This window comes from Nematolebias whitei, chromosome 17 (assembly GCF_014905685.2).
Source record: "Nematolebias whitei isolate Nwh7 chromosome 17, NemWhi1, whole genome shotgun sequence".
Lineage (NCBI taxonomy): Eukaryota > Metazoa > Chordata > Actinopteri > Cyprinodontiformes > Rivulidae > Nematolebias > Nematolebias whitei.
In genome coordinates, this window is record NC_056514.1 from 8,318,271 (window position 1) to 8,330,425 (window position 12,155).

Genomic DNA, 12,155 nt, shown 5'->3' on the forward strand with positions numbered 1-12,155 from the left:
GTTTCCCCGATGTAAGACTGATCACAGCCCTCCTGACACTGAACAGCATACACAATATTACTCTGTTTGTGCCAGGGGACTGGATCTTTGGGATGAACCAGTCTTTGCCGTAATGTATTTTGGGGTTTAAAAGCCACTGGGACGTTATGTTTAGAAAATAAACGTCTCAGTTTCTCTGATACTCCCTCAACATATGGAATGACCACTGGTCTGGGTTCCTCCTTTTCACCTGATGACTGACTGGAGTCCTGTTTGGGTTTCTTCTCTGCTTTCAGGAAGGCCCATTTAGGATATCCACATTGCTCTAGAGCCTGTCTTGTGTAGGATTTCTCCTTCTGCCTGGCTCCTGAGTTAGTGGGGATGCTGTCTGCTCTGTGATACAGAGTCCTGATGACTCCTAACTTGTGCTCCAAAGGGTGATGGGAGTCAAACTGCAAATACTGGTCTGTGTGGGTGGGTTTGTGGTACACCTCGGTTTGCAAATGTCCTCTATCAGAGACTGAGACCTCACAGTCCAAGAAAGCCACCCTGCCATTTTTTACATTTTCTCGTGTGAACTTGATGTATTTATCCACAGAGTTGATGTGGTCAGTAAAATGTTGGACTTCCTGAGATTTGATTTTAACCCAGGTGTCGTCAACATATCTGAACCAATGACTTGGTGGTGTCCCTGAAAATTACGTCAAGGCTCTCTTTTCTACCTCCTCCATGTACAGGTTGGCAACAATAGGAGAAACTGGAGACCCCATAGCACACCCATGTTTCTGCCTATAATATCGTTCCCAATTTCTGAAGTAGGTTGACTGCAGGCACAGTTTCAAGAGTTGACACAGTTGTTCTCTAGAAAGTGTGGTCCTGCTGCTCAGAGTGGTGTCTGATTTTAATCTTAAACTGACCACCTCTACTGCATCATCAACAGGAATGCACGTAAAGAGTGATGTGACATCAAAAGAGACCATTGTTTCATCAGTCTCCATGATGACATCCCTCACCTTATCCACAAAGTCCATGGTGTTCTGTATGTGGTGTTCTGAGCTGCCAACTAAAGGGATGAGTACAGATGCCAGATATTTGGGAACATTGTAAGTGACCGAGTTAATCATGCTAACAATTGGTCTTAAAGATACACCTTGTTTGTGGATTTTAGGTAAACCATACAGACTAGGTGTGGCCTCCCCTGGGTACAGTCTGTGGTACAGAATACAGTCAATAGCCTTGTCCTGCTCCAAATTTTTCAGGCAATCTATTAACTTCTTTTTGTAGCCACTTACTGGATCTCTTTTCAGAGGTTCATAAGTGGTTAAGTCACTAAGGAGTGTCATAACTTTCTCATGATAGTCTTTCTGGTTCAAAATCACTGTGCACCTTCCTTTGTCTGCTGGGAGAATGATGATGTTTTTTCCTTGCTAAGAGTGGTGAGTGCGTCCCTCTCCTCTCTACTGATGTTGGAAGGTGGTGGTTTGGCATTGCTGAGGCAGGATGAAACTTTGATTCTGAGCTGTTCTGCTTCACCCTCTTTCATTTTGTTGTTGCGGATGGCTGATTCTGTGGCTGTGATCACCTCCACCAGAGGAATTCTACTTGGTGCAACCGCAAAGTTCAGTCCCCTGGCAAGAATCTCTGTCTCCGGCTGGGTGAGCTGTATGTCAGATAAATTCTTCACCCACTTTTCTGTCTCCCTGGCATGTAATTGACTACTGGAGTGTTGTCCTACACTGAATGTGTTGTTATTGGAATAGTGATGGTGTTGATGAGGTATTAGTAAGTTAAACTTGTTTTGTTGTCGAGTCTTGGACTTGACATGCTGTGCTAAGCGTGCCTGATCTGTACAGTCTAACACTTGCTGAAGTTCGGTCTGATCTAGACACGTTGTTAGTTTCTGTTTAATGTGCTCTTCTTTGGCCTTCAAGGCCTCAATAATAAAATTGGTCTGTCTCACCTGTTAATTCAGCAGCTGGGTCTGTGCCTTCTGAAGGATCTTGCTTGCCCGGTGCCCTCTGACCGACGATTTTAGTTCCAGGATCTTGGGAATGATGCCACTTTGTCGACATCTGAGGTTGAATCGCAAGTGGTTCCTTCAGTCTGCCTTCTTCCTTGCTGTTTTCTCAAACTCTCTTACTAGTTTGAGGCAATCCTGGCCAAAGTGGTTCAAAATATCCTGATGCATGCTCAATAATCCAGGTAGAAAAATCCAAAAAAAAGTTCAATCTGGTCCTCTGGACATTCAAAAAAACAAAAAACAAAACAAAGCCAAAAAAAAAAAGTAGAAACGTTTCGTCTCTCATCCGAGAGACTTCCTCAGTCTGAGGTGCTGTATTCAGCTCAGTCTCCTGAAAGAGTGACGGCTGGCCTGGAGATGAGTGTAGACCGCAGAATCCTGGCCTGATGATGTTGATCTTCTGTGCTGAGCCATCTGCGGTCTACACTCATCTCCAGGCCAGCGGTCACTCTTTCAGGGATGAAGATGTTCACATCCTGGACAGAGAGAAACAATGGTTTGAGAGAGGAGTAAAGGAGGCCATCTTTGTGAAAAGAAATCGTCCATCATTAAACAGGGGTGGAGGCCCCCAGGTTCAACTGTCCCCCTCTTACAATGCTGTTATTGCTAGTATCACTCAACCCTCTGTGAATAATAAACAGCCATCAGTGTGCTAATGATCCATTGTTAGTCTGATGGTCCTTCTTGACCATGTGAGCAGCTGGTTTTGGTTGTCAGCAGCAAACTGTTTGATCCACTCTGAGAAGGTGCTATTTAAGAGACTGAGCTGAATACAACACCTCAGACTGAGGAAGTCTCTCGGATGAGAGACGAAACGTTTCTACATATTTGTTTTTTGCTTTGTTTTGTTTTTTTGTTTTTTTGAATGTCCAGAAGACCAGATTGAACTTTTTTGGGTGTGAGAATTGTGCCTGCATTCCAAAATGGCTGCCTTCCTGTTTATCGTACAACTTTTGTGCCAGAGGGTTTTCTGTGTATCTTGGGGAATTGGACAAGCTTACCAAATTTCATGTTTCTACAACAAACTAAGTTTAATGCGGAGGGTGTTTTGAAAATTTCTAGGTGGCGCTCTTGAGCCGTTTCTGTTGCGATGTTTGCCACGCCCTTAAAATATGTCATTTTTCTCCAGTCCTGATGTGTCCGGCAAATTTGGTGACTTTTGGCATATGTTAAGGCCCCAAAAATGCCAATTCATTTGGCAGAAAAAATTGCAGCTTGGGCCTGAACAGAGCGATTACAATAGGCCTTCGCAGAGCTTAGCTGCTCGTGCCTAAAAAGTCAGTTTTTTTATTTTTTTTTGGGGGGGAGGAGTGGATTTGGGCCTGTACCTAGAGTTAATTGGTTGGGTTGTGTCGAGTTTGGAAAAAATGGCTATGGGCTGGGGCCGGGTCGGGTCCAATTTTTTAGGCGGAATGCAACTCTAGTCAGTACACACGAAAATGGGCAGAAATGCCGGGGAGGGATCTTCCAAATTTTGGAAAATCTAAAATTGTCACCTCCAGTAAATCATTTGAGGAAATTATAATTTTAAACAATCCAAAGAAAAGAAAGCATATCCTCAATTTATGCAGGCAAAACAATGGAATTATGTCTCTGAAAAATTATTTGTGTCTGTGGCTTGTCCACTCGGGGAATACGGTAATGAATATCCTGATGCATGCTCGGTATCCTGATACACGGTAATGAATGTTTAATTTTCATTTTATTTTTCAACAGTACATTTGACACCCCCATGCCCCAAGAAATTGCTCTTTAAAAAAAAACATGTCCTCTAAAGTCCTCTAACTCCCTCCCCACAATAATGAAGTGGAATTTTCTCCCTAGCACATGATACACAGTAGGTTGTCCTCATGTGTGGGAGGTGTTACAAGTCAGACTGGCACTTACTTGTGGCAGCAGATCTTTGCAGACAATGGAACAATTTTTATTTTTTGCAAAAAGTATTTAAAGTACAGTACATAAAATGATGGTGTATTTAAATTTCTGTTATCAAATCTTGTTTTGTTCCCAGGACTGTGCAGTATGAAGGGGGGGCAGTTTCCAGTCACGCCAGGTCCTTGTGGAGGCTGGAGACACTGCGCGTCATGTAAGCATGTAATATATATACAGTAGATATTATTCAGCGATTCAGAGAGATTTATTTGTCATGCACACCACATGTGGTACAGGAGGTGGGACGAAACTATGTACACAGGGTCCCAGTTACATCCAACAAAAACACAAATGGTAAAGAAAAACATTAGTAAGATCCGAGTCATGAACTAAGAATATACTACATTCACTAAACTAAGAATACAGTAAGCGCTAATAGTACAAAAACAATGCGCCAAAGCAACAGCAGCACGAACATGAGTCTGTGTGAACAGATGAGGACCACTGAACACAGCAACATGAAATAAATCAGCAGCATGAGATCAGCAGCACACAACAACCAAGTGGCATTACAGTGATTTTTCCTGGTTAGAGATTGATGAGTCTAACAGCTTCAGGGTAGAAGCTGTTCCTCAATCTAGTTCTTCTACACTTAAAGCTCCTCAGCCTTCTGCCTGAGGGGAGCGGGGCAAAAAGGGTGTGCGCTGGGTGAGTGGGATCCTTCATGATACAGGTGGCTCTCTTCCTGCATCTGGAGGTGTAGATGTCTGTGATGGTGGGGAGATTGACTCCAACATCTTCTGTGCAACCTTCACCACTCTCTGCAAAGCTTTTCTTTCTGCAGCTGTGCAGCCTCCATGCCACATGTTGACGCTGGAGCACAGGATGCTCTCCACTGCACTCCTCTAGAAGGAGGTGAGGACTGAGCTTCCCATTCCAGCTCGTCTCAGCCACTTGAGGAAGTAGTCTCTTATGAGCTTTCTTGATCAGGCTGGTAGTGTTTTTGCTCCAGCTGAGGTCATCGTTCAGGTGCACACCCCAGTACTTGTAGTTGGAGACCACTTCCACCGCAGATCCTCCTATGTTCAGTGGGGTGTAGGTGTGTTTGTTCCTTCTGAAGTCCACAATCATCTCCTTCGTCTTATTCACAATGATGTGAAGGTTATGCTTCCTGCACCAGCTCTCCAGGTGTTCCACCTCCTGCCTGTAGCTGGACTCATCGTTGTTTGTGATGCATCCAACTACTGCTGTATCGTCTGGAAACTTTACAATATGACAGCGTGGCTGGGTCGGTACACATTCATACATGAGCAGAGTCATCAACCATAGAAGAAGTCTACTTCTACAGTAGGAACCAGGGAGTTAAGGTTAAATGGAGTTAAAGGTCTCTCTTGAAAATGAGTTCTCGTGGCTCAATGAGACTACATGTATAAACAAAGGGTAAATGAAAGTTATAGTGGGACCAGCATTTTGGGGGGTTGGTTCCAGTTTGATGTCGTGATCAATCCACTTAAGTTCATGGAGCATTACTGTGATTTCTCTTCACATGTTGACCCGTGCTGTTATACGTTTAAATACAAATACAAAACATCAACTGTAAAAAGTTTTTAATGGGATTACTTGGCTTTAATTCTCAAAGAAAGAAGGCAGGTTGTGAGGTCTAATAATATATACAGTCTGTGGTACAGACACACACTCACAGAGCACCAAACACAAACAGAATACTTACACAGAATTTTTTTAGTGCACCTGATTATTATATTAATTCATATTGTTAGTTTGTGCTGTTTGGTGGTGCAGCTCCGTTTGCTGCTTGCTGCAACAATACAGAATGCAGGTTCAATATTACCGTACTTCATCCATCCATCCATCCATCCATTTTCTTTGCCCGCTTATTCCATTTTGGGTCACGGGGGTCGCTGGTGCCCATGTCCAGCAATCACTGTGCGAGGGGCGGGGTACACCCTGGACGGGTCGCAAGTCCATCACAGGGCCACACAGAGACAAACGAGACAAACAATCATTCACTCCCTCACTCACACCTAAGGACAATTTAGAGTTACCAATCAGCCTAACATGCATGTTTTTGGACTGTGGGAGGAAACCGGAGTACCCGGAGAAAACCCACGCATGCACGGAGAGAACATGCAAACTCCACCCAGAAAGGCCCCTGGACCGGGGTTTGAACCAGGTACCTGCTTGCTGAGAGGCAGCAGCTCTACCAGTTGCGCCACCGTGCTGCACTACCGTACTTCAATTCAATTCAATTCAATTCAAATTCAATTAACAAAATACTTTATTAATCCCTAAGGGAAATTATTTGTTGTTGTTACTCGTTGTTGTAGAAACTGCCTTGTTGCCATGGTTATGCATCATAACAAATGTCCAAAACTAAAAAAGTTTCAGTAAAAATCCTTCCAGCTGCACAGCATCCGATACCCGAGGAAACAATCATCCAAAAAATGTGATTTACATCCTGAAAAAGAGGAATTAAAGTTTCCAAAAGCAAAATCAATTAAAGTAACAGAGCTGCTCCAACATGCAGCCACCTTGAGCGGCGCAGTTCTAGAATAGAGTACTTTGCAGTCTATAAGTCGCTACTTTATTGTATCTGCGGCTTAATGTATACAATGCTGCGGCTCATTTATGGGATTTTTTTGACGGGCTAACAAGCTTCCTGCCACCAAAAATATTTAGCCTCGTCACACCCAGGTGCTCAGATAGCTGCCCAATACACCTCTCTCTTGAGGAGATGGTAGTGATGTGCGAATCTATACTAAAATATTGATACTATCAATACCAGAATGTTTCGCTCTAGAATCGATGTTTAAATCAAACTATCGATACTTTTGATACTTCAGTCATTTCAGGTAATGCATATCATTAACAGGAAGATGGTAGAAAGTAACTAAACTATTGAAATCTTATCTAAATGATACGCGATTGGAGGGAACTACTTTTTCTTCCACCTGAGTAAATGTGTAATGCATGTAAGCACAGCGGCACGCTGCTCGTCAGTCTCTCAGTCTGTACACACAACGGTGGAGTTTAACAGAGTCATGTGTGGAGCTATTTCAGCTCCAGAAACAGCCAAGAAGTGGTTTGTGGAAAATCGTTGGTTACGTACTGTAACCCCAGATTCTATGAGTATAGGCGTAGTGTCATGAACCAGAGGCCGGATCGCAAACAACAACAACAACCACTGAGAGGGTTAAAAGATTTATTGTGAAATAAAGTAAAACTCTGGAGTAGGTCCGGTTCTGGGCTGGTTCCGATCTTCTGATTGGTAGTTCGTGATTGGGTAGTGTTGTAGTGGCGGGCTGCCAGTAGAAGTAGAACTGAAGTTAAGGTCCACTGGAACGGAGTCCAACAGGCTTGCAACTAAAAGATAAAGGTTAGTAGATGCAGGGGGAAAGAGACTAATTGGGGAAATGAATCTGTGGGAATCAGATTCAGGGGTAAGGATAAGTCCGTGATACAGAATGAGCTTGACCTTTAATCCGTGATCCAAAAAACAGTCAGAAGGGAAAGGCAGAGTTCATACCGTGAAGTCAGTTGTTCAGCAGAAGTATCCAGTACGTGATCCAAAAAGAGAGTCAAAAAACAAGAGCATGAGTCGGTACCTGATCAGATGAGCAAAAGCAGACGAGGGCTGAGGCAGAAGCGTGGTCGTGGTCAAGGCAAGGGTCATGAACGTGATGAGTCAATCAATGGAATGCTGGAAAGTCTACTGCTGATGAGACAGGATAGAGAATCTGGCCCAGACTGAGAGGAATGAGTGAGCTTAAGTACTGACTGGACCAGGTGGTGGAGCTGTGGGATAATGAGCGGTGACAGGTGACATGAGTTGAGTGATTACTGAGTGTGCAGCATGACAGAGGAGCTGACAGAGAGCAGAGCTATGACAGAACCCCCCCCTCAAGGTCCAGCTCCTGAAGGACCACCAGGCTGGAGAGGGTTCAGTCGATGAAAGTCTCTAATGAGGGTTTTGTCCAGAATATTGCGTGAGGGCACCCAGGAACGTTCCTCCAGGCCGTACCCCTGCCAGTCTACCAGATACTGGAGTCCTCTCCCCCACCTTCTGGATCGAAGAAGGCGTCGGACCGTGTAGGCTGGGCTCCCCTGAATGAGTTGGGCGGGTGGTGGGAGGTCAGTGGTGGGTCGAAAACGTGGCAGGACAAATGGCTTGAGTCTTGAGACATGAAACGTTGGATGAATGCGCATGGACCTGGGTAACTGTAAGCGAACAGAGACAGGATTGATTATTTTGGTAATCAGAAAAGGACCAATGAAACGTGGTGCTAGTTTCTTAGATTCCACATGGAGAGGAAGGTCCTTGGTGGAGAGCCACGCTTTCTGGCCCACCTTGTACAATGGTTGAGGCGTTCTCCTGCGGTTAGCCCCCCGAACGTATCTTTTGGTGGCCAAAATTAGGGCTCTCCTGGCTTTTCTCCAGACTCGCTGGCAACGTAAAATTGCGAGTCGTGCAGAGGGAACCCGAGCTTCTCTCCCCTGGACTGAAAAAACAGGGGGTTGGAATCCATAGACAACATGAAAGGGTGAAATACCTGATGTAGAGGATGGAAGAGAGTTGATTGCTTGTTCAATCCAAGGGAGGTTGGACGTCCATTTCCTCGGGTCCCCCTCGCAGAGGAGCCGAAGCTTGGTCTCCACCTCCTGGTTGGTACGCTCAGATTGTCCATCCGTTTGGGGATGAAAACCTGACGAGAGGCTGACCGAGATCCCTAGCAGGTTGCAAAACTCCCTCCAGAACTTGGAAATGAATTGGGGACCTCGGTCAGACACAATGTTCTGGGGGAGCCCATGGAGCCTGAAAACCTCCTTGGCCATGATAACGCTGAGCTCCTTGGAAGAAGGTAACTTGGGGAGAGGAACCAGGTGGACCATTTTAGAAAAACGGTCCACAATGGTCAATAACACTGAATTACCTTCAGAAGGGGGTAATCCAGTCACAAAGTCCATAGCAATATGTGACCATGGGCGTGAAGGAATTGGCAGGGGTCGTAGCAGCCCGGCAGGTGGGCGATTGGAAGACTTGGCACGATTGCATTCGGGACATGACTTGACAAAGTGCTTGGTGTCCTCCGTAAGCGTAGCCCACCAGAATCGGGCGCGAATGAGTTGGAGGGTCTTGGTGATTCCTGGGTGACAGAACAACTTTGATGAATGGCATAATTCAAGAACCTCTTTTACCTTTTGATTGGGGACAAACAGGCACCCCCTAGGACAGGTGGGTGGACGTGGCTCGGAGAGTTGGACTTGTTGGAGATAGAGTTCTAATTGAGTCAAAGAAAGACATACGGTCTCAGGCAGGATGAACTCGACCTCTTCTGAGGGCCCTTCCTTGACCTCAAAGACCCGGGACAGGGCATCCGGCTTGGCATTCTTGGGCCCGGGTCTGTAAGAGAGGGTGAAACTGAATCGAGAGAAAAACATAGCCCACCTGGCCTGACGGGGATTGAGTCTCTTTGCTGTGCGAAGGTACTCCAGGTTTTTATGGTCGGTCCATACCAAAAAGGACTTCTTCGCACCTTCCAGCCAGTGCCTCCATTCCTCCAGGGCCATCTTGACTGCCAAAAGCTCACGGTCTCTCACGTCGTAGTTTCTCTCAGCGGGGGAGAGTGCCCTGGAGAAGTAAGCACAGGGGTGGATCTTACCATCTGTGCTGCGCTGACTGAGGATGGCGCCCACCCCGGTGCTGGATGCATCGACCTCCACAATGAATTGTTTCTCGGGGTCTGGAGAGTGCAAGATTGGAGCAGAGGAAAACAATGTTTTGAGCTTCTGGAATGATTGGTTGGCAACGGAGTCCCAGATGAACTTGGTCTTAGATGAGGTGAGAAAATGAAGAGGAGCTGCAACTGAACTGTAGTTCTTAATGAACCTCCTATAAAAATTTGCAAAACCGAGAAATCTTTGCAGCTGTTTACGATCCTTGGGCTTGGGCCAATCCACCACCGCTGATACCCTCCCGGGTTCCATGGATACTTGACCTGGAGAAATGTTGAACCCAAGGAATGAGGTGGACACTTGGTGGAAAGCACACTTCTCTGCCTTGACAAACAAGTTGTTCTGTAAAAGGCGGGTTAAGACAGCTCTGACATGGCGACGGTGAGAAATGCTATCTTGTGAAAAGATAAGTATGTCATCAAGGTAAACAAAAGCGTAAATGTTAATCATGTCACGAAGGACATCATTAACCAGGGCTTGGAAAACGGCAGGAGCGTTGGTGAGGCCGAATGGCATAACAAGATATTCATAATGGCCATCTGCAGTATTAAAAGCCGTCTTCCATTCATCTCCCCGCCGTATCCTGACCAAATGGTAAGCGTTGCGAAGATCCAGTTTGGTGAATATCTTAGCATTTTGGATTATATCAAAAGCAGAGTTCATGAGGGGCAGAGGATACTTGTTCTTTATGGTTATTTTGTTAAGTTCTCTATAGTCAATGCATGGACGAAGTGACCCATCTTTCTTCCCTACAAAGAAAAAACCTGCACCAGCGGGGGATGCTGAAGGTCTAATGATACCAGCTTGGAGGGACTCTGTTATATATTTCCTCATGGACTCTTGCTCGGGACCAGACAAAGAATATAATCTACCCCGAGGGGGGGTAGAACCTGGGATCAGGTCAATACCACAATCGTATGGACGATGTGGCGGAAGGGACGTAGCTTTTGATTTATTAAAGACCTCTTTCAAATCATGGTACTCTTTAGGTACCTGACTTAGATTAGGATAGGTCTCCTCATTGGCTGTGACAAGGGCTGGTGAACTGGGTTGGCTCTGAATACATGTAGAATAACACTAATTAGCCCATCCTACAATCTCTTGGTTCCTCCAATCGATTTGGGGGTTGTGTTTGCGTAACCAAGTGGAACCTAAAACCACTGGGAGTTGGGGTGAATCAATAACAATGAATCTGATCAGTTCCGAATGGTTGTTGGCCGACACCATGGTGACTGGAACAGTTTCAAGACTAGATTGACTTAAAGGATGACCATCTAAAGCGAGGACCTTATGGTTGTTAGGTGATGGAACAATGGTCAGATCTATGGATTTGGCAAAGGTTTTATCAATGAATTCCGTGTCGGCCACTGAATCAATAAAAGCTGAGACGATGACGGGTTGACCACCCTTTATTATGAACTTGACCTTGGACTTGGACATGATAGGTGGAGAGGACTTGATCTTATGACTAAGACTCAACAGGAGCCTCTCTTCTCCTGCTGAGCCTGGTCTTTTACTGGACAATGATGACAATCATGACCGCCTTGACCACAATAAAAACAGCGATGGTACCTCCTCCGACGTTCTCGTTCCTGGGTGGTCAGACGACTTCTTCCTAGTTGCATGGGTTCCGTAGCATACAGAGGATCCTGGTTTGTTCCGTTTTAGGTTCATGATCCACAAGGTGATGTCTGGTTCTGGACATGGCTGTGGCCTTGCCTCGACTCTGTTCACGGTCACGCTCACGCAGGCGAAGGTCAACACGGGTGGCCACCTCCTCCAGCTGGCGTAGGGATGAGGGATAGTCCATTGTTGCCAGCACATCCTTAACATCTTCATTAAGCCCCCTGAAGAAGGCGTCAGTGAGTGCGTGTTCATCCCAATGACTGTCTGCTGAAACAGAGTGAAAGTGAATGATGTATTTGGTTACAGAATCCTTGCCTTGTTTAATATCAAAAATTCTTCGGGCTGCCTCTCTCTCAGGGAGGATGGGGTCAAAAACCCGACACAACTCTTTGGAAAATTCAGAAAAATTACGACATACCACGCCACCTTTTAATCATTCAGAAGTGCCCCACGTCTTGGCTCTTCCAGCGAGAAGTGAGACAGCATAAGCTACTTTAGCATGCTCAGTGGGAAAACATGAAGGTTGCAATTGAAATTGAATGTCACACTGAGTCAAAAATGGTCGACATTGCTCAGGCTCACCTCTGAAATGTTCAGGGGGGGCTAACCGTGGTTCTCTTGGTGCAGGAGTCAACAGGGTTTGGTTGATGACTTGGTTTGACTGTTGGAACAAAGCTTGAAGAGAAACAACCATTTCCTGAAGCCCTTTCTCAAGTTTACTAACAGCCCCTTCTACCTTAGAGCACCACTCTCGGGTTGGTGTTGGATCCATAATGGCCAGATTCTACTGTCATGAACCAGAGGCCGGATCGCAAACAACAACAACAACCACTGAGAGGGTTAAAAGATTTATTGTGAAGTAAAGTAAAACTCTGGAGTAGGTCCGGTTCTGGGCTGGTTCCGATCT

The 12,155-nt window shown here is 45.6% G+C and overlaps 1 protein-coding gene across 1 annotated transcript in view; it reads left to right on the forward strand.

Annotated features, from left to right (window-relative positions):
• The window catches only part of ryr2a (ryanodine receptor 2a (cardiac)), a 554,599-nt gene that overhangs the window by 94,501 nt on the left and 447,943 nt on the right, over nucleotides 1-12,155 (forward strand). Inside the window, 1 exon segment of the mRNA XM_037691577.1 lies at nucleotides 4,011-4,085. Coding sequence (XP_037547505.1) covers nucleotides 4,011-4,085 — 75 coding nt within the window.